Source organism: Schistocerca gregaria, chromosome 7 (assembly GCF_023897955.1).
Source record: "Schistocerca gregaria isolate iqSchGreg1 chromosome 7, iqSchGreg1.2, whole genome shotgun sequence".
Lineage (NCBI taxonomy): Eukaryota > Metazoa > Arthropoda > Insecta > Orthoptera > Acrididae > Schistocerca > Schistocerca gregaria.
The window spans coordinates 18,438,031-18,459,800 of record NC_064926.1 but is presented as its reverse complement, the minus strand read 5'-3'; the positions used below and the strand labels follow the sequence as shown (position 1 = coordinate 18,459,800).

The 21,770-nt window shown below is 39.9% G+C and overlaps 1 protein-coding gene across 8 annotated transcripts in view; it reads right to left on the bottom strand.

The window, feature by feature from the left end:
• The window catches only part of LOC126281615 (zinc finger protein 93-like), a 147,520-nt gene that overhangs the window by 12,550 nt on the left and 113,200 nt on the right, over nucleotides 1-21,770 (bottom strand). For 4 of the 8 annotated variants that reach the window (XM_049980730.1, XM_049980727.1, XM_049980729.1 and 1 more), the window contains one exon: nucleotides 7,866-7,903. The exons of 3 other annotated variants lie outside the window; for them this stretch is intronic. In XM_049980730.1, coding sequence (XP_049836687.1) covers nucleotides 7,866-7,903 — 38 coding nt within the window. Of the gene's footprint in view, nucleotides 1-2,629; nucleotides 2,712-7,865; nucleotides 7,904-21,770 lie in introns of all 8 variants that reach the window. One more of the 8 variants, XM_049980731.1, reaches the window with a different exon arrangement.

Genomic DNA, 21,770 nt, shown 5'->3' with positions numbered 1-21,770 from the left:
CATCTTCAAGGTAATTCATAATGTTCAAACAGACTATATTTTCCGAAATCCTACTGCAAACTACGTTAGTTGTATGGGCGTGCATTTCATCGGATTACTCACATGCCCTTTCTTGGTTTCTGGTGTAATTTGTGCAGCTTTCCTGTCTTCGAGTACCAATTTTTCTGCCATTGAAGAGTTGTATATCACTGCTAAGTATGGAGCTACTGTATCAGCACATTCTGAAAGGAACCTGGATGGTGTACAATCTGGACCAGAGGCATTGCCTCTCTCAACTATTAAGCTCCTCCACTATATTTATCCTGTGACGGAATTTAGAAAATCCGTCTTCAGTGACTCGCTTTAGCAGCACGGTCGTCAATAACTTTACCAGTGTTATCACGCAGTGAAGGTATTAATGCACCTCTTAAATTGTATACTTCACATACAACCAATTTCTTTGGATTTACCATCAGATTTCGAGGCAGAATCTCGTTCTGGAAACTATTAAAAGTCTCTCTAATTGATTTTGCGCTAAATTTCGAGCTTCTGTAAATCTTCGCCAATCTTGTGGATTTTGCAGTCTTTTAAATGTGGCATGTGTAATTCATTGCTTCTGCACCAGTGGTCTGACCTGTTTTTTGTCAGTACCACATTTTATTAATTTGACGCATATCTCTCAGTCCAGATGGGGTCTAAAGTTAAATGAGTAATAACTAAGTTTACAAAGACTTATCAGATGGAGTGGAAACTGTCTCTTCGGAATGTGTGAAGCGAATTTTTACCTGCTTTAAGGGTGAATTTTGCGTTTATTTTGGCGAGTCTCGATGTTATAGTATTCACTCTTGTGAACTCTTCATGGCTCAACAACATTGTGGTCACTAATCCCTGTTTGGTCAGGGCTATTAAGATGTCAAGGATGTTTTCGCGCCGGCCGCGGTGGTCTCGCGGTTCTATGCGCGCAGTCCGGAACCGTGCGACTGCTACGGTCGCAGGTTCGAATCCTGCCTCGGGCATGGATGTGTGTGATGTCCTTAGATTAGTTAGGTTTAAGTAGTTCTAAGTTCTAGGGGACTAATGACCACAGCAGTTGAGTCCCATAGTGCTCAGAGCCATTTGAACCAGTTTTTGATGTTTTCGCAACTATTTACACTGAGTGTGCTTCTGTACCCATTGTTCAAAATAATTTTCAGAGACGCCATTCAGTACGGTTTCGGACGACGTTTTATGCCTACCACTGACATTAAACATTTACCTTCGCCAATATGTCGAGGTAATTTTTCTTCCAATTATTCGCAATATTACAGACTGTATGGGTAAAGTTCTGACCACGTTTCAAGTTTAAACAATCTTTCGACCTACAAAGAAGGTTAGTGAGTGCAAACATAAGCTTCCGCGTCCGTTGTCACAGTCAATAAAATTCTTCTGGGTTTGAAACCACATTGTCAACTATAAAATTTCGACGTTTCGGCGACTGTTGCTAGACGCCTTCCTCAAACCCAGAAGATTTTTACTGACCAAGACTAGTGAGTGTATAAGATTGGCGAATATAAAATTGCACGTGGCTGTGGGGAGGTTTATACTGGAACAACGAAAATTGTCAATACCCTCTAAACGGAACACAGAACAAACTGTTGACTGGGATATACCTGCAAATCAGCTGTAGCGGAACAATATTTTAAAGACTGTGATCATGAAACAAAATTTAGTGAGACAAGCGTGTTAGCCAGGACATCTACTGTTATGCATGTATGTATGTATAGGAAAGCTATAGAGGTTCAGGAACACCACAATAATTTCAAAAGACAAGAGGAAGGATACGGTGGTCGCCTTTCCATCAACCATTTGACGATCGATTACATTCGATCTAGAATAATGACGCTAATCAGAGATAGATTTATAGTCGGTCCCCAATTGAACGTATGTTGGTGCCCTCTATATGAACGGGAATTCCACTGCGTGGCAGCCATCATTGACTCACCTCCAAAGATGCTACCGCAGTTGGCAACGAAACGCCAGGAAGTAGTAGTTTTACAGATCGAAAACGGCATCTCAGCCCAGAGCTTTTAACTGATCACTACCCATACTACCTCAAAGGAACTATCTACTTAAATTTCACTGCAAGGTAAACTACTTCCACCAGCAATGAACACTACACCACCAACTGTATCTCATCTATTCTTTGTGAACATGGTTAGGTCTCTTGAAAAATTTCAGCTGAACTTATCTCCATACCTTTATTGTGGTTGTATCTACCCTCTTTCGGTGTTCTACTTGCAGCCTTTCGAACTGAAGCCCTTTCTGCAGTTACCTGAGACCCTCTAACCTAAAAACAGCCCAGTCTCCTCTACACATCTCCATACTCGTGGAACTTCTTCCTTTGTGTAGTTGACTCCTGACCCACTTACCAAAAAAATGAATGGAAGTTTAATAGAGTTACAAATACAGGATTGTAACTATACCAGCAGCAGCAGCAGTTCCACATAGTGCAGGTAAGGTAACCGAAGTTTAGTCTGAAAGACTAAACAACCTACTTCTAGAGTATACAAATTGCAGTAACTAAATGAACTCATAGCTCAATTAAGACTGTTTACAGCTTCAGCTGGTGAAGAGAATGCTGATCACATGAGCAAAATATTATCGATCTTACCTGAGCTTTGAAAAATATGCATCGTCGAGTAATTGTGGAGAGAATTGTCCACGAGCTTTACAGATCTGCATGCAGCATATTTCTGACAAAACAAGGAATGGATTATGCATGGCAGGCTGATCTCAGATATGCAAGACTACTTAAAATCAAATAATGGTTTCAAGTACATTCTCACAGTCACAGACACACATTCCAAATTTGCTTGGGCCTTACCTTTGAAAGTAAAGACACGGAAGGAGGTTTGAGAGGTTTCTAAACAATTGTTGCAGACAGGACTAACTCGACGCCACCAACAACCTTGAGGAATATGATGGAAGTGAATTTTACGACAGGCATTTCAAAGCAGAATTGGAATGATGTTGGATAAATCACTATTCAACATTTTCCCATTTGGAAACTAGTATTGCCAAATGGTTGAACTGGACCATCAAAAGCCAAATGTGGAAGCAATTTAATCTTCAACATATGTGCAAATGGCTGAACATACAGCCACAGATCATTGACAAGTATAATCACATTATTCACCACAGAATTAAGAACAAACCTATTGATGTCACAAACGAACTACGGGATAGCTTTAAACCCATCATGTTCCTCATAGAGCAGATCGTACGATGTCGAGGGAACAGGGCTTTGATGAAATGGTTTAGTTTCTCATCGAAACTCAACAGTTGGGTGAACACTCGCAAACTGCTATGTAATACGAAAAGCAAAGCTCAAACCATGCAGTAATGTGACAAGTGCTAGGAAATGTATCAACAAAGTTGGAGGTTGTATTCTCGAGAATCTGCCTGCCATCAGAAGTTTGTATCTCTGGATATAATTTCTGTGGAGCTGGAACAAAATTGAAGTAGCACCAAGATTATGGTGATGAGGGCTTCAACGTATTAAAAAATGTGTGCAAAGAGCACATCATCGCCTACACTACAAAGAAAGATCACCATATTGCACACCAAATACTCATTGATAAGGCTGCGCAGGTATGTCAAGGGACGGATATTCATATAAGACAACCTATTCCTGCATATGGTGTTGATAAGGCAATGTTTGCTAGAACTTAAATTGGGTACTGGACTAACCTTCAAGCAATACTGAATGCATCTGACTGCATACTAAAGAAGAAGAAAAACCTATGAGATGTTTAAAAAATTGGTGACCGCTCCAAAAGGTGCCTTGAGGCAGAAAGAAGGAAGGAAGGAAATGATGTGTTAAAACGCCCAGGTTCCTACCAATACCAAAGACATCTGGTGAAATAATTCTGGCTTTGATACCTACATTTGCTGGGCTGTCAGCCACTGGTTTCATTAGCTAGGAGAGCTGATATATTTCAAGCACTAGAGAACACCTGAAAAAGTGAAAAGTAATTACAAACAACTGAAAGGTGTAACATGACCATGGAGGCCATCACTATAGGTAAAGGCCTCTATTTACAATACAGAAGATGGCTTGGGTTGTACATTAGAAAAACGCCCACAGCAATGGTACAGGAAAGAAGGATTAAAAACATAGATCTGCTTAGACTCGCCAGAAAATTTAAAATCATGAGATTTTACAGTGTGTTTATGTAGGATACTTGGCCTGAGACAATGTCCAAAACCACAAAACGTGGAACAGTAAATTTAGATGTTGTTCGAGGTATCGAACTCTTGGCGATTTAAGGCCACCTAAAGAATTGTGTTGTAACTCCACCAATAGGAACCAGCTGTTGTACAATATTCGACGCTACCATGACTTCAGTTCATACCTCTGAGGATATTTCTGACTGATATTTTTCATGAAAATTGCATAAAACCAAGCAGTATGCAAGCCTCTGAATCATTTGAAGCTTTGATGTACTGATGTTCACTCTAATCCTAATTGGGCTAAAGTGAAAGCAAACTACTTTCCTCCAATATATGAGCAGAGGGTAGTTATGTGCAGCATTGATTCGCTGGAAACACACGAAACCATAGCTAACGTCACTGACTTAAGGAGACAAGTTGATGTAGAACTGAAACCGATTGTAAAATCCTTGACGAAAAGGGAGCTGAGATGCCAGGAGGGAGAATCCATATGGTTAATGGGGATAGCAAAGGCAATGATACAACAAGCATTCAGGCATCCAGTTTTCCTGGATAAATGTGTCTGACAACTCCGAACCATATAAACCTTGAGACAACTTTGTCTTTCAAAACTTCCTCTAGTAAACGTGGCAGATGGCCTCTGAAGTCCCAGATGTATGGACTACAGGATACCAGAACTCCAGCAGATGTATCATGATCATTGTTTCAAATGTGGAGTGCACATCTCGGCAAGCGAAACACATTGCTCCATGCCTCAGTCCACCAGGGAACAGATGCTAGAGTAAACTTTAAGTGCATGGTATGGAACATATTTCGGCGGCAAGGATAAAGTTTGGAAGATACTTTCTGTGGTCATCACAGCTGTGTAAATGTTGTGAGAGAGGGGTAAAGCCTCCAGTCGGCCTTGGAAAGCTGCCAATTGGATCTGCACTCAGGTGGGATAGGAGTCAGCACACAGAAATTGATCACTTGAGTATGTGTCAGAGGGAATGGGCCATTCAAGATGATGAGCGAGCTACACAGTGCAGAACGAGAGGTCCAAATGGTAATAAATGTGCATGGAATCTGAAAGTAACGTGAGTGCTCCAGTGCTAAGATATGATTCAGGAAGTCAGCTAAGAGGGAACCTTTTGGACAGGTTCTCCCAGAGCACCAAAGCAGATGGTGGGCATTAAAGTTGCCAAGCAGCAAAAAGGCGTGAGGGAGCTGACCAATGAGCTGGAGTAAGTCCGACTTAGTAACAGCAAATGACGGAGGGGTGTAGAAGTTATGTAGACAAAAGGTGAAATGAGGAAGGAAAATATAGACTGCAACAGCTAGCAGTCAAGTGTTCAGTGAGATGGATGAGCAGCATGACTCCCCCATGAGGGAGAATGCTCTCCTTGGGGGAACATCACAGAGGACCAGAAGGAATCATGAGCGATCGAAGGGGTTGTGAGGACAATTTTTTTTCTTGGAAGCAGAAAAAAAGAGGACACTGCAATTCCAAGAGCAGCTGTAACTACTCCTTGTTGGATCTAATGCCATGAATGTTCCATTGCAGAAGAGTCCTAACAGGGAATGGGGATTGGGGAGGAGGGAACAAATGAAGGTCAGTCACCTTGGTGGCTGCTGACTGCCACCCTTCAAAAATCCACTGCTACAGGAAGCAGAGGCTGGAGAATCCTGTTCCATGAGCTCTGCAAACATACTGGCATTCTCCCTTAAGTTAGCCTGTGAATTCTCAGGCAAAAACCAGTAGGCAGTGGGCACCAGCAAAATGGAGGTCAGCCAGGTGAGTATATGTGGCAACACCACTGAAGATGATCTCTAAATCAGGTAAGAAGAAACCAGTTTGTTTTTGTTTAAGCTCTTAGAACTTTCTAGTTGGCAGATGAAGACTGTTTTTAACTGTAGGAAGTCTTTTGATGGAGTACTGTTTTTGTTCTTTCAGCCTGACAGTTGTGTAACAGGTTATTTCAGCACCAGAGGCAAAGATCTGATGGCTTTTTGCACAGCTGTAGGAGCAGATGGGGATGCTACTGTGATCTGGGTGACTTCACTACTGCAACACTGAACTTGGGGTCGCAAGTCTGAGTGGGCATATCCTCCATTATGCATAGAATAGCAAAAACAGTACTGTAAATGCCAATCGTAAAATTCACAGATTTTGACTAGCTAACAACTGTGAGTGACAAAGTGGAGTTTGATGTCTGCCACTATGATCCCTATACGGCTTGCTTGTTAACACACATGGGAAATTCATGGGATTACAATTGATACAGCAGAGAAAAGGAGCAAACTGCTGCCCTCATGAGCATCTCTGCCATGTTTTGACAGGATACGTGTTTTATTATAATGTTGACACTTGTAGGAACTCATCTGGTTTGTAATGTACAGTTGGACTGTGATGACTTCATAGCCTGCCTTAATCTTTGAAGCAAACATTACTTAGTGAGGCCATCAAGCATCAGAATGTAAATAACACCTTGTTAAGAGTTCAGTGTAAGATGGTTCTCCACACGAACAGGATATAGCATATATGTGATGCTGTAAGCAGTTGAGCTTGAGAATCACAATACATCTTCAGAAGCAAAGTTGCATTACATAAATGGGAATAGGATTTCACAGGGCCTGCAACTGCAACACCACCTTTCAGAATAATGCACACATTAACTGTAGCAAAGGACGGACCACCTCCAGTACACGATACCATGAGGAAGTGAGTTGCAGTTGGGAGGGTCTTCAGATCTTTAGCCTCATCCTGTTTACGTTTAGTAGACACACACTAAGATGGTGAGTCATTGCAAAAAAATATCCCCATGATTGCCAACAACTACAATGGCATGCACCTTCCAACTGGGGGCACCCACAGAGGGGGTATTCATCCCACTATGAATGACTGTTCACACCTCAGGTCACACCTCCCGAACTCTTGACAGAGGGACCAATTGGGATTTCGGAAGGTAACAGCTTAGGCAGTTACCCATCTCTGGGCCTGGTCTGTATAAGTGTGTATGTGCGAACCCTAGCTGTTGACCCGGAGCATTACCTTGACACCTGTAATGTGACTAATGAATGGGCCAGCCTTCAGGAACACACCGGGACGAAGGAGAAACAAAGAAAATGAGGATTCACCTGTTAAGTCTTCACAGCCTTACTGAAAGTGGCACCTGCTACTTAAGATTCTTCTTGATGGTGCCCTGTACACTGTCACCACTACAAACTTGTGTGCTTCCTGGGCACCACTGTGGCACAGCATTGAAAGAGCTGTTCAACACTATGTTCATTAATCTGGAAGGCCAGGAATCAGCTCCAATTTTTGGATATATAGCCACTCACCCTTCCTTCTTACTTTTCTATTGCAGTATATTATCTTGGGCTCATCAAGAGGAACCTATTGAATTTCAGTGAGTTTCATGTGACATTCTGAATTCAGCCCAATACAGCTGCTGACATTCCACCTGAACTTTTATTTACCTGTACAGATATTAGACGGTTGCTCTATTTATCTAGGAACAGTCACATAAGGGTTGTTGCAGAGAATAGCATTACTGACCATACTGCCTTGTAATGTTGTTGCTTATTGGTAATACTGAGTAATTACAATAGGGCATTTCATATCTGAGGTACTTTCACAAGTATTAAAAATTTATTTTTCTCAAAAAGTTCTGCAGTGAATTATGAAAACTTACCTTGCACTATCAGATGAGTATCTTGTTGAGGTTTCCACCTGAAATATATGAAGAAATTGCCTGTGACTTACAACTGATGAGACGGTAAATAAATATAATTCAATTAATGCCCACCAGCATGTGATTGGTCCACAAAATGCTGTAAGTGAGGCTTGAAAATTTCATTAAAGAGGACATGATAAACTGTTGCAGTTAATTAAACACAATGTTAGTAAGAATTCAGTCTCCATTTCCTCACTTTGTCTTCAGTACTGTAAATATCTACACAAGCCAGTAATTTGGTTGTAACCATACTTCCTACTAGACTCTTCACAAAGAAAAGTTACCAAAACATCTTTCACCTGTCATGCACTTATGTCTTGTGTAAGATTTTCATTCACTTTTTTTATTATGAAAAGTAAGAGATGAATCGATAATCATAAGTGACACATTTAGGCCTTTGTGCTGTGGCCAGCCCAGACCAACTTGCAGAGGTGAGGAGTGACTTCTAAACCCAACCGTAAGTTCACACCCAGAACTACATACATGCTTGGACCATTAAGTATACAAACATTAATAAATATAGGCAGACTCAAAATACTTTCAGACATTTTAAATGGACAAGAAGTTAAAACTGGCATTACAAAAAAGTGCATTCACAGATGAAAAAATACCACATTCAGAGAACTCTAGATTTTTCAAAGAGAACACAGGGAAGAAATTCGTGTAACTCCTCCAGTACTAGGCTCTGCATTTACAAATGGCAAATCTATTTTGCAATCAGTACCAAATATTGAACTTAATTGACGAAAGCAGAAAATATAAAAATGCAGTAAATGAAACAAGCAAAAAGGAATACAAACGTCTCAAAAATGAGATCGACAGGAAGTGCCAAATGGCTAAGCAGGGATGGCTAGAGGACAAATGTAAGGTGGTAGAGGCTTCTCTCACTAGGGGTAAGATAGATACTGCCAACAGGAAAATTAAAGAGACCTTTGGAGAAAAGAGAACCACTTGTATGAATATCAAGAGCTCAGATGGAAACCCAGTTCTAAGCAAAGAAGGGAAAGCAGAAAGGTGGAAGGAGTATATAGAAGGTTTATACAAGGGCGATGTACTTGAGGACAATATTATGGAAATAGAAGAGGATGTAGATGATGATGAAATGGGAGATACAATACTGAGTGAAGGGTTTGACAGAGCACTGAAAGACCTGAGTCGAAACAAGGCCCCAGGAGTAGACAACATTCCATTAGAACTACTGATGGCCTTGGGAGAGCCAGTCCTGACAAAACTCCACCATCTGGCGCGCAAGATGTACGAGACAGACGAAATACCCTCAGACTACAAGAAGAATATAATAATTCCAATCCCAAAGAAAGCAGGTGTTAACAAATGTGACAATTGCCGAACTATCAGTCTGATAAGTCACAGCTGCAAAATAGTAAAAAGAATTCTTTACAGACGAATGGAAAATCTAGTAGAAGCCGACCACGGGGAAGATCAGTTTGGATTCCGTAGAAATATTGGAGCACGTTTTGCAATACTGACCATACGACTTATGTTAGAAGAAAGATTAAGGAAAGGCAAACCTATGTTTCTAGCACTTGTAGACTTAGAAAAAGATTTTGACAATGTTGACTGGAATACTCTCTATCAAATTCTAAAGGTGGCAGGGGTAAAATACAGGGAGAGAAAGGCTATTTACAATTTGTACAGAAACCAGATGGCATGAAAGTGAAGCAGTAGTTGGGAAGGGAGTGAGACAGGGTTGTAGCCTCTCCCCAATGTTATTCAATCTGTATATTGAGCAAGCAGTAAAGGAAACAAAAGAAAAATTTGGAGGAGGTATTAAAATTCATGGAGAAGAAATAAAAACTTTGAGGTTCGCCGATGACATTGTAATTCTGTCAGAGACAGCAAAGGACTTGGAAGAGCAGTTGAACGGAATGGACAGGGTCTTGAAAGGAAGCTGTAAGATGAACATCAACAAAAGCAGAACGAGGATAATGGAATGTAGTCGAATTAAGTCAGGTGATGCTGAGGGAATTAGATTAGGAAACAAGACACTTAAAGTAGTAAAGGAGTTTTGCTATTTGGGGAGCAAAATAACTGATAATGGTTGAAGTAGAGAGGATATAAAATGTAGACTGGCAATGGCAAGGAAAGCGTTTCTGAAGAAGAGAAATTTGTTAACATCGAGTATAGATTTAAGTGTCAGGAAGTCGTTTCTGAAAGTAGTTGTATGGAGTGTAGCCATGTATGGAAGCGAGGCATTGGCAATGAATAGTTTCGACAAGAAGAGAAGAGAAGTTTTCGAAATGTGGTGCTACAGAAGAATGCTGAAGATTAGATGGGTAGACCAAATAACTAATGTTGAAGTGTTGAGTAGAATTGGGGAGAAGAGGAGTATGTGGCACAACTTGACAAAAAGAAGGGACCGGTTAGTAGGACATGTTCTGGGGCATCAAGGGACCACAAATTTAGCATTGGAGGGCAGCGTGGAGGGTAAAAATCGTAGAGGGAGACCAAGAGATGAATACGCTAAGCAGATTCAGAAGGATGTGGGTTGCAGTAAATACTGGGAGATGATGAAGCTTGCACAGGATAGGGTAGCATGGAGAACTGCATCAAACCTATCTCAGGACTGAAGACCACAACAACAACAACAACAACAACAACAACCATCACCACCACCACCAAATGTTTCATTACCTCCCGAAAGACTCTCTCCCTGCAATAATTAAATATGTAAATGAGAGATACACAATAATTAATGCACATGCAATAATAAATCAGGGTAACAAGAACAATGCAAAAGCAAAACTGTCCTGAGAACAATATTGAAAAGCATCTGATGAAGTGCTAGAGGAAAACATAAAAATTTTATTAAATTTTTATCCTCAGACTGGCACAGGATGCAGATGAGAACATTTTCTGCCTAAACTGCTATTAAACGTATTTATTCAGAACTGGAATTTTGACTTATGCCATTCGCCAGTGACATTTTACTATGAACTACATCAAAATTATTAAATGTCATACCTAGTGCTTAGGGAGTGGATATTAAGACGTGCAGTATGACATGACTGACAGAAATTAGTACATAAAGTACCACCATTGTCTGGACATACAGATTACGAAGACTCCTGTCTTTTAATGAATATGCAATTTGTGAACATGGTTAACACAAGGTAAGTATTACCTCAAAAAGAATTATAAAGGATTCAGATGTCACCCTGGGCTACCACTTGAGAATTGTACAGCTGCCAAATTAATTTTGAATAAATACTTTCCACTACAGTCCAGGGAGAAAATGTTTATGTCCGCCTGACTGTGGATGTAAGAAAAAAGGAAAAGTGGTAAGAAAAAGACAGTTAGCTAAATTGTTGGCAGATAACCCCCCCACCCCCATACACCACTAAAAAGATATGAGGTTAACAATAATATGATTTAAGAATATCAGATAGCTTATGTGCCAATAATGAAGCACAATTCCAAGAAGGTGGTGATTTCCAGAGTCGGACATAGATACCTGTTGAAGTTGACTATTATCACTGAATCATAAAAGTAAGATTCCTGGCCTGTAATAAGAGATAGCCATGTTCCCAGAAGATTAAAAGAAATTCCACAAAAAAATCAAGGAGAAAACAACACTAACAATTCCAAAATAGGAGAGATATCAGAGATAGCTTAGGACAGGGTGGTCCTCTGAAGGGCAAATTATTAAGAACTAAAGGAGCAAAATACTATTGGAATAGATCTGTAAAATTTTAGAAGGCTTATGAGTATAAAGCAAGACTGCTTTCATTCAAACTTCTTAAAGAATCTGAAATACAGAAGGCAACACGGGTCCTCTTAAAAGAACTACAGCTTCATTTGAGATAACAACAGACTTTAGCCAAGTCAAAGGACTAACTCCATTTTTCTTTCAGACCATACTACAAAAGTGAACATTGAACAGATGGAGCAGTTGTCAGAATCCAATACGAGAAGTTGAATACTACTTGGTAAGGAAATGGATGTCAAAATTGTCTGTTCAACTTTTGTAGATAATTTAGCAATACTCGCAGTGTAGAGAAAGCACAAAACCGAGAGAAAGAAAAACGGTAGGAGAAGCATGACTACTTGTCTCCTCTGGTAAGAAGCAGTAGTGGGTATGAGAAGCCATGTAATCAAATGGTTGGGAAAATGGAACCACAAAAGGTAGACTATGAAAGATGGTCTTTGCATTTGTTAACAGAAGATGTTTACAGTAAAAATTCTTTCTCCAAAATTGCAGAACCTCGAACTTGGAAGGCAGTCATTTGGCCAGAATACAGATCTGAATCACAAACACTAATTTAAGAATCAACAAATGATAGAGAAAATTATGAAAAAAGAAAAGATTAGGAAGCAGAACACCAGTACAAACATTTAAATACAGAAACAATACATAAGTACAGATAAATATAAAGGAAAATAACTTCGAGACAAAATTTGGTAAAGAAGGCTAATGAATCTTATCATACTAAAAAGAAAAACTGTGCAGCAGTACTAAAAACTTTAGAACTCATTGGCTTACAGAACTGCACCATGACCTACCAGAAACTTGTATAAATAAGCAACAAATTTAAAATCAAATACAGAAATAGAATTGAGTTGATAAATACTCCACAGAAAAATAGTTCCAAAAAGAGAAGATAGAAACTGGATGTCAAGTGAGTGGAAACAAGAAAGTGTACAGATGAAGGAGTAGTATAAAGAAATGTAAAACCTTAGCTGGCCTGTAACTGAGAAGGGGCAAAAAAAAATATTGTTCCACATTTCTAGTACCATCTCAGTAAAGCACAGCAATTGTATTTGTACTGTAAACATATTACAGCAAGTGTCTGCAAATATGCAGGGAACAGTATTTGGAGTGTTTTGTTAGGTTACAGCAGTGCTTAGAAATACTTGGAAGTTGTGTTATGCTGCCAGTACTGCTTGCATGTGTGTGTGTGTGTGTGTGTGTGTGTGTGTGTGTGTGTGTGTGTGTGTGTGGTCATTCCCAATGCCTGAAGGGCAGTGAAGGTTGTATTGTGTGTGTGTGTGTGTGTGTGTGTGTGTGTGTGTGTGTGTGTGTGGTCATTCCCAATGCCTGAAGGGCAGTGAAGGTTGTCTTTATTCCAAAGCCAGGGAGAATTGATCATAACAAGGCCAAGGATATGAGACCAATCAGTCTGGTTAATGTACATGTTGGGGAGAGGAGGTTAACTAGGGCTCCTCTGCATTCAAACCCCAACACACAGAACAAGGTATATCAAGTGAGACAGCTCTCCATGTATTTGTTGGGAGGGTGGAGAAGGCACTTTACTTTCAAGAAATAGCCCTCTGCATCTTCCTGGACATCGAGGGGGCTTTTAGTAATTCAACCTTCAATTCCATGGTTAGGGCAGCGAAGGTGCATGATCTACTGACCTCTATATGTGGGTGAACTAGGGCCACACTTAGTGGAAGAAGGGTAGAGGCCACAATAATGAATGAAATGGCAATTAATGCCACTAGAGGTTGTCCACCAGGAGAAGTTTTGCCCACTTTGTGGAATCTAGTGGTGAATGAACTCATTTAGGAACTAAATTCCAGTCAATGTTTTGGACAAGGATAAGCAGATGACCTTGTCATAGTAATGCTTGGCACATGGTGTGCTTGACATTGTGGAAGACTGGTGCATTAAACAGGACCTACAGGTTATTCCTAAGAAGACTGTTGTATCAATCACAAAGAAGCATATCCAACACTTAAGTGGATAGTGAAATATCTAGGGGTAATCTTAGATGATAAACTAACATGAATTCCTCACATTAAGATTATCTGCTCGAAGGCAAATTGTACTCTAGTGAGTACCAGAAGGGCTGATGGCAAAAACTGGGGCATAAGACCCAGAGGTATGCACTGGACATACACCACGGCAGTTAGACTTAGGATCTCTCATGGGGCCGTAGTGTTGTGGAAGAAGGTAGAAAATCAGGTTGCAGATAAGGAGCTTGCTAAGGTGTAGAGATTGGCCTGGTTAGCCATAACAGGGAGAATTAGTAGTACACCAACTGCTGAGATGACAGCCATGCTGGACATGCCTCCAATACAATTTGGGTTTAGATGAAGGCAGCAGCTGATGCATACAGACTCAAAACTGGTGAAAACTGGATTTCAATGGGATATCCACACACACACACACACACACACACACACACACACACACACACAAACAAACAGTAAGTGGTGCAAATATAGTAATGGCTGGGGAAATGCAGGCTGACTATATAATAACTCCAACTGCTTCAACAAGCCTTACAATATAATAATTGGAAGCAGGAAGCAGTGCGAAAAAACAGTTCGACACCAGATGGGTAGAAATCAGACCAAGGTGCTGGAGTCGGGATGTCTCTGATTCAGTGAAGACTGGAGGGCATCATCACTCTAGGAAAACTGGCCTTGGTATTCCAAGCTGAAATTCCTGAAATCAGGGTGTGTCAGGTTAGACCAAAGCTGCTTTAGCTTCCCTGCCAAAATCAGACCAAATCAAATCAATCATCCTTAGTGAATTTGTGTTTAGGAATTTTTTTTTTTTTTTTTTTTTTTTTTTTTTTTTTTTTGACAAATTGACTATTATGCAGTGAGATCAAGATGAGCCCAGTTAAATTGGTTGTAATTCAAACTTGGTATGTGCTACATAGTAACCTAAAGCACCATGTACACGAGCATAAAATTATGATCTCATCTGATATGACAAACTTGTTTGTACAGAAATATTTCTTTAGATTTGCTTATTTTAACAGCTGAATATGATGGCAGTGTAACATTTCTTCACTGATATTTAATGTAAAATTAATCTTAGAATGTTTGGTAAGTGTCAAAGTGATCATCATGGGAAAGTGCTTATTTCAAGTTGTTTAGTTTCAACAAAAACAATATACTTTCGACCACTTATTTCCATGTACTATTGTAAGATGCTTTGGAGCTGACTAACATTGTATGGTTTCTTGAGGTTTTAAATAAGCAGTGCTTTTGTGCCTCATGCTCTTTGGTAATATATTTGTGTTTCTCACACAGTCTGGGCTGGTGAACAGTTTCTGTTAAGCCTGCGTAGGTTTTGAGAGTAGTTTAACTGAAGTCTCTGGGCAGGACACCAGTTGTGCGATTTAAGTTAAAAGGGCTCTGAGCACTATGGGACTTAACCTCTATGGTTATTGGTCCCCTAGAACTACTGAAACCTAACTAACCTAAGGACATCACACAACACCCAGTCATCACGAGGCAGAGAAAATCTCTGACCCTGCTGGGAATCGAACCAGGGAACGGAAAGCAAGAACACTACCGTACGACCACGAGCTGCGGATTGCGATTTAAGTTCTCTAATATTGTATGGACGATATGATTTTGAGCAAAATTTGAGGATTTTCACATTTTATCTTTGTTGTATGTTTTTGTGACTGAAGAACTTTCACTTTGTGCAACTGATAGTTCTGTTTTGTGCTGAACTTTGATCAGAGAGTGACACAGCATGAAAGATGAACTTATATTGACCCAAAGTTGGAATAGATTTTAGTTCTGATTTCAAAGTAGCCAATGTAACTGGGGAATCTGTCAGATATTCTTAATTATTCACATTAGTGAACTGCATTATTTTCAGTCTGAAGTGTTCAACCTTGCTATGTGAACCTATATAATTTAATTTAATGATTGTAAGTATGGCTATTTTTACTTTTTTGTCTTACATTGACAGTATACACCATTCAATTTAATTTTGCCACTGTGTTTATCTTTCCTTATTATTTAGTTTTCACTGCATTTAAATTCCATTTAATCAATTTGTTTGAGCATACATTAATTATTGCAATATATGCCTATCTTCATACTTTTAGATGTTGCTTGACTGACAAAATATAGTGTAGACAGCTGGTGGTTTTAACAGGGTACATACTCAGTGGTGGATGGCTGTGACCCATGCATGGGACTGTAGAGGTACATTCCAACATCAGATTGGTCACTAGCATGAAACTCAGTACATCGTAGGACCAATTTCAAAACATTAACATTACACATCTTGAATGAAATTTCTCAGTAAGGAGTAAGCTCACAGTGTCAATAGCTGGACTGAAATCATCATCAGTGACCCTACTGTCGCACAAACTGAAGGTAACAGATCCAAGGCCAAATAATTCAGTTTGCTCTTCCAAAGTTATTTTATCATGGAATATTGTAATGTAGTTCCTCCTTTCAGTACCGTCATAAACATCAAAATGACAGATTTTGAAATGATCAATAACTGTTGATTTTATACTGTGTAACCACTTAATGGAAAAAAGGCACCTGGACCATATGAGATGGCTGTATAATACTGCTCATGTCACAATGAACTTCTTCCTTCTCGAACAGCAGCATATCATATGTCTCTGAGCCCATGAAAGTTTCCTAGTGATTGGAAGAAGGCACCAGTCAATCACATCCTATATCTGTGTCAACTGATAGATGCACATAATCATAGCAAAATGAAGCATGTGCATGAATAACGCTGTGTTATTAGGATACCAACAAAAACCAGTAATAGTAATGAAATAGCAGATGTGTGTTGCTTGAAGACGCAGACTGTTGAAAATACTTGCTTGTCCTTTTTAAAATTGCACTAGGGGTAGGTTTTAGAAAATAGATAACTATTGTAACAAAGACAGTGTATAGCAACTGATATACAGCATTACTGCAGATCACTCTGTATTCTACAGTATTGATCAGGTTGCTTAGAATCTGAAAGTTTTAAATAGGAAAATTATAACAAGACACAAACGGATTTATATTGTAAACTGATTACTTTGGTCTTAAAATAACAGAACATGAGTTTGTTATCAAGTTGAGACCCAAAGCTGGCACATTACACTCATATTGCAACACAATGTTTTTTATAATTTTGATTCCATGTATTTCATCACATCCAATAGATCACTTTTCTTCTCCTTACAAGTTTCAGTACCCCATTGTAGAGCAACCAAAAAGCAAAACGCAACAGAATTTCTTTTACTTCATGTTCACACCCACGTTTTAAAATGAAATGTCTTCCACGTGGATGAAGCATCCTTATGCCTCAAGGACCATCACTGCATAACGTCAACCAGAGCACACCAGTAATTTTCAAAGCATTTGGTGTTTTGGTAACCAGCTCAACAGATCCTATGTCCTTTAAGTCTTCCATCGTCTCCTGAATGGTCAGTTTTGAAAGTTCAGCAGATGTCTAAACTGTGACATGCTTCCATTCTAAAGGAGCAATAACTTTTGACACTTTCTTTCCTCAATCATAGCGAAGTTCCTGTCACAATGTAGGAAACTGTGACTTGAACATAATAACTTTTTATGTTTTTCTACACAGTACTTGCAGTTGACCAGACCGAAATAAAGTGCTAAAATTCTGCAGTTACTGTTCTGCCCAACATGGTGGTCATACCATATAATTAGTTTGTGTTCCACACCTTCTTCCAGCATAACAAATTTAATCAAACTGGAAACTATTTTGGCTGAACCAAATCTTGCATCAGATCCATCCTCTAAATTTACTGTGTTTGGTTATGTACCGAAGTTACAAACCATGAAATTATACGATGGCAGCTGTCTCTGGCAGACTACCATGGAATGTGCCAATGTATGACAAAGTAGAACCTGCTGTACATCAACACATGTAACATATATATTGTTGTTCTTTTGACGCCATTTCTGTGTTGTCTTTTAGCAGCCTGTATGCTCGGTCTGCTTTTGCATGACAACTGACGTAGGTTCCATGTGGTGCATTTGTATCTCACCTGAAGCTGCGAGCATAAATGAGCGAAAAACTCTGAACAGATTGAGATTGTGGTACAGAAATGCTTTTGGAGATTTATTCCTACTTTGAGAAACTGAAACCGAGTTCCTGAATCAGAGGCTTGTTATCATTTGATATGGCTGTGACCTCCAAAAATATTTTCCTCAACCATCTTCAGGAGTGGTCACTCCACTTTCCAGTTTATATATAAGAGGGAATTTATATTGCTGGGTGATTCAGAATGTGTAAAGCAATGTTTTTTGACACACTTCTTCTGACTGGACTTCGTATTTCAAAGTAGCTTGTTTCAACGATGTACCATCTGTCTTACCATCCTTTCGTTTGCCTGGCACACCTATGTACGTGGAGTTTATCAAGTTAATTGACTTTTCATTGTCCATCAAGGCTGGTATTCTTTGTACAGCTTTAATTTAATTTACATACTTAAATGTCCTAGAATCCTTCTTTTGAACACACTTCAGTATTGCATACATGATCCTGAATCATGCTGTCAATATTACTACCCAACATTCAACTAAAGTATCATACCCCACATTGTGTTTTAATAATATAGCAGTGTGTATTCCACTTTTTCATCAATGATAGATAAAGAACTATAGTTAGTTTTATCCTTGTTACTTATTTTTACTATAATATTGTCAGAAGATGCACATAAGGTTTGTTGTTAGAGCCATGTACTCTACAGGACACACATGCTGTCATTCAGGACAAGTGCTATTATATTAACGTATGTCCTTTTCCAAAACCAAAGAAACCAATCCAGCATTATTCCACTCACTTGTGTTGGTGGCTGTTTCGCAGAAACTACCTTACCTTTTGTGATTTCTGTTCCAATCCACCATCATGAAGTCTTTTTCTCTTAATACGCTGCCAATTACCCCAAGTTAATTTTCTTTTTCTGTGCATAATTTGCACTTTTTGGACCACTTACTGTTAGTGTTACTTTGCTAAACTATGCAACTCCTGTATCACCTTGCAAGCAGACAAGATTGAGGTCATCTCACGCTGTGGTCACATTGTGTCCTCCAGTACCTGGTCTCCACTGATTCCACATCTGCCTCACTGTTGGTGCAGCTTGCATCGTGTGAGCCACAACATGACAGAATAACCAATAATTCTGCCCCATTTGAACACACACAGACCGATATTTCACCTTGTGAAACTGGCAAGGAATAGTGGCACTTGATTACATGTTGCTATTTCATATGACATCTCTGCACCCAGTGCTGTGTAACACTGATCTGGCCTATCACACAAAAGAGGCAATACTGGGCCTAGCACACACAACCTCTCTATCAATTAAATCACATAGCATGTTTCTACTGTTCTACAGTCCTTTTACCATGGCATGGTGCAGACCACTGCCTCTAAATGTGTCACACTCTTGAAACAGTAGTGTGTTACGGGGAGTACATGAAGTCCAGGAAAACATTCAATTATTTATTGCACAAGAACCAAACATTGTACAGATAGCAAACATATGTCATTTTGAAGAGAAACCTCAAAATGTTTTTTTATGTATACCAGCACAGCATAGTTGGTAATTTGCCGTTGATAGTCAGCACTCCTTGCAAACATGACAAGTTTAGGTGTGGAGCAAGATTTCTGTGTATTGGAGTTCGACAAAAACGAGTATGCTACAGCTCTTCAACAGATGTTTAGAACCAGTAAGAAGCCTCCAACAAGGAAGGCCATTTACCACTGACACAACAAATTCGTTATGACAGGTTGCTTATGCCCAGAAAAGAGTGGACATCCCAGTAAGAGTGAAGTGACCGTGGAGTACATACGAGAGACATGCTGGGATGGATATGGCAAGAATTCGATTACCGTATTGACGTCTGCTGGGTCACTCATGGTTCACATATCGAGTGTTTGTAAAAAAACTTTCAGAGTTTCTTTTCAATCTGCCATATGTATTATATCTGTACAATGCTTAGTTGCTGTGCAATAAATAACTGAAAGTGTTCTTTGAATTCATGTACACCCTGTATTTTAACAATATTAATGTATCCATATTCTGGAGCAACATATACACACCACAAGATGACAGTAAGTAACCTAGCCAACTTCAGAATTATTATGAAATTAAGTTACCTATTTTTGATTTACATTTTGATCATGCCAACTATGTTAAGAACAGTGAACCTCCTACAAAATGTACTTCACTTTAATAATGCCTGCTGTAAATTTGAAAAATCACAGAGTGAGACCTATACTACTACTATAACATGACCTTCATTCATTTACACTGTATTTGTGCACTGTAACATAAAAATATTTGAAGTAGGAGATCTCTGTCTCCAGTTACAGGTTAGAAACCACACACTTACACAATGAACAAAACATAAAAGCAACACCAAAACAGTATTTCATGAACACTTTACCTACTCAACAGTGTAGTACTTGTTGCTCACGTATTATGTGGCTCCAGTGGAGTGGAGTAACAGACAGCTTGAGAATGTATCTTTAAAACCTGTCCTTTCAGTTGGTCATAACTGTGAAATAAGACTCAAGTAATGGAAAACCATTGGTGGAATGTAACAATATTATGAAGAACAAAGTTGATTGGTTTGTTTTGGGTATAAAGGAACCAAACTGCAGAGTTATCAGTCCCTTTCTCTTGACAAGCAAGGCTCAAGGTAGAAAAACACCCAACACCACACCTAAATATAAAACGAAAGAAATGGGAAAAACATACACCACAAGGAGAAGCAGAAGGTATTAAAACCACAGAGTATATGGTCTAGGCTGGCTGATCACAATAATAAAAGAGGACGAGACAGCCACTCTCCAACACATTAAAATTTCCACCCCAAAAAGGCAAGGTGAGATGAATACATGTAGGGAAAAGACGACCACAAAGACAAATAAATGCAAAGAAAGTGCGACAGAGTTAAAATGGAGGGAGGGTGGCGACCTCAGAGAGAAGGCTAGACACACACGCTAGATGGTACGATAAAACAACCCCTCACGAATAAAATGTAGAACTAAATCTGCTGTTGAAGCACTGTTGCCCAATACTGAAGGTATGGTACTGGGAACGTTAAAAGTCCACCGCAGAGTGACTAGATGTGGGCAGTCCAGCAAGATGTGAATGACAAGTCATATGTGAGCCACAGTGACACCGAGGTGGGTCCTCGCGACAGAGGAGGTAGCGATGTGTTCGCCGCATGCAGTTTATTGTGCGTACTGAGATTATGCAATTCCATCTCCCAAACCTGAAAAACCTTGTGGTGTAATAATGATCGCAGGTCAGTTACAGGGATGCCAATCTCCAGAAGTGGTTTCCATGTAGCCTGTTCGGCTAGCCTGTTGGAAAGTTCATTACCTGGGATTCCAATGTGGCATGAGGTCCAAACAAACAACAGTGATCGACTGGATTGTTCCAGGGCACAGATGGACTCCTGGATGGTCGCTACCAAAAAATGGTGAAGATAGCACTGAGCGATAGCTTGTAGGCTCCTCACGAGAAGGAACAACTCACCAGGGCATGATCGGATGCGCTCAAGAGTGCAATAAATGGCCGCCAGCTCTGCAGTCCAAACACTGCAGCCGTCTGGCAAGGAGTGCTGTTCAATATGACCTCCAGGAACATATGCGAAGGCAAATTGACCATCACCCATTGAGCTGTCAGTGGCAACCACTTCATGGTTCTGGTACATGTCAAGAACTGAGAGGAAGTGACAGCACAGAGCCGAAAGGTTAACTGAGTCCTTAGGGCCCTGTGAAAGGACCAGGCAAAGTTTCGGCCTCAGTGTACACCATGGAGGTGTACGTGAATGGACCTACAGCATAGGTGGTAAAAGCAAGGACTCCAAACAGAAGAGATCGCATGCAAACTGCAATCTTAAGCCCTGACCTGGGCCCCCGATGTTGGAGATGAAACGCCGTGGATGGGAAAAGGAGATGGTAGTTCGGATGCTCAGGAGAACTATTTATGAGTGTAACTTAACTGGCGAGCAGTTGTGCACACCTAACCTTCAATGGAGGAACTCTGGCCTGGTCACTGGACTTGTCCTGAAACTTCCTGCTGCCACAGTCCAACATCACAGTAGCACACTGGGTCGAGTAAATGTATTCAGGGTGCCACCAAACAA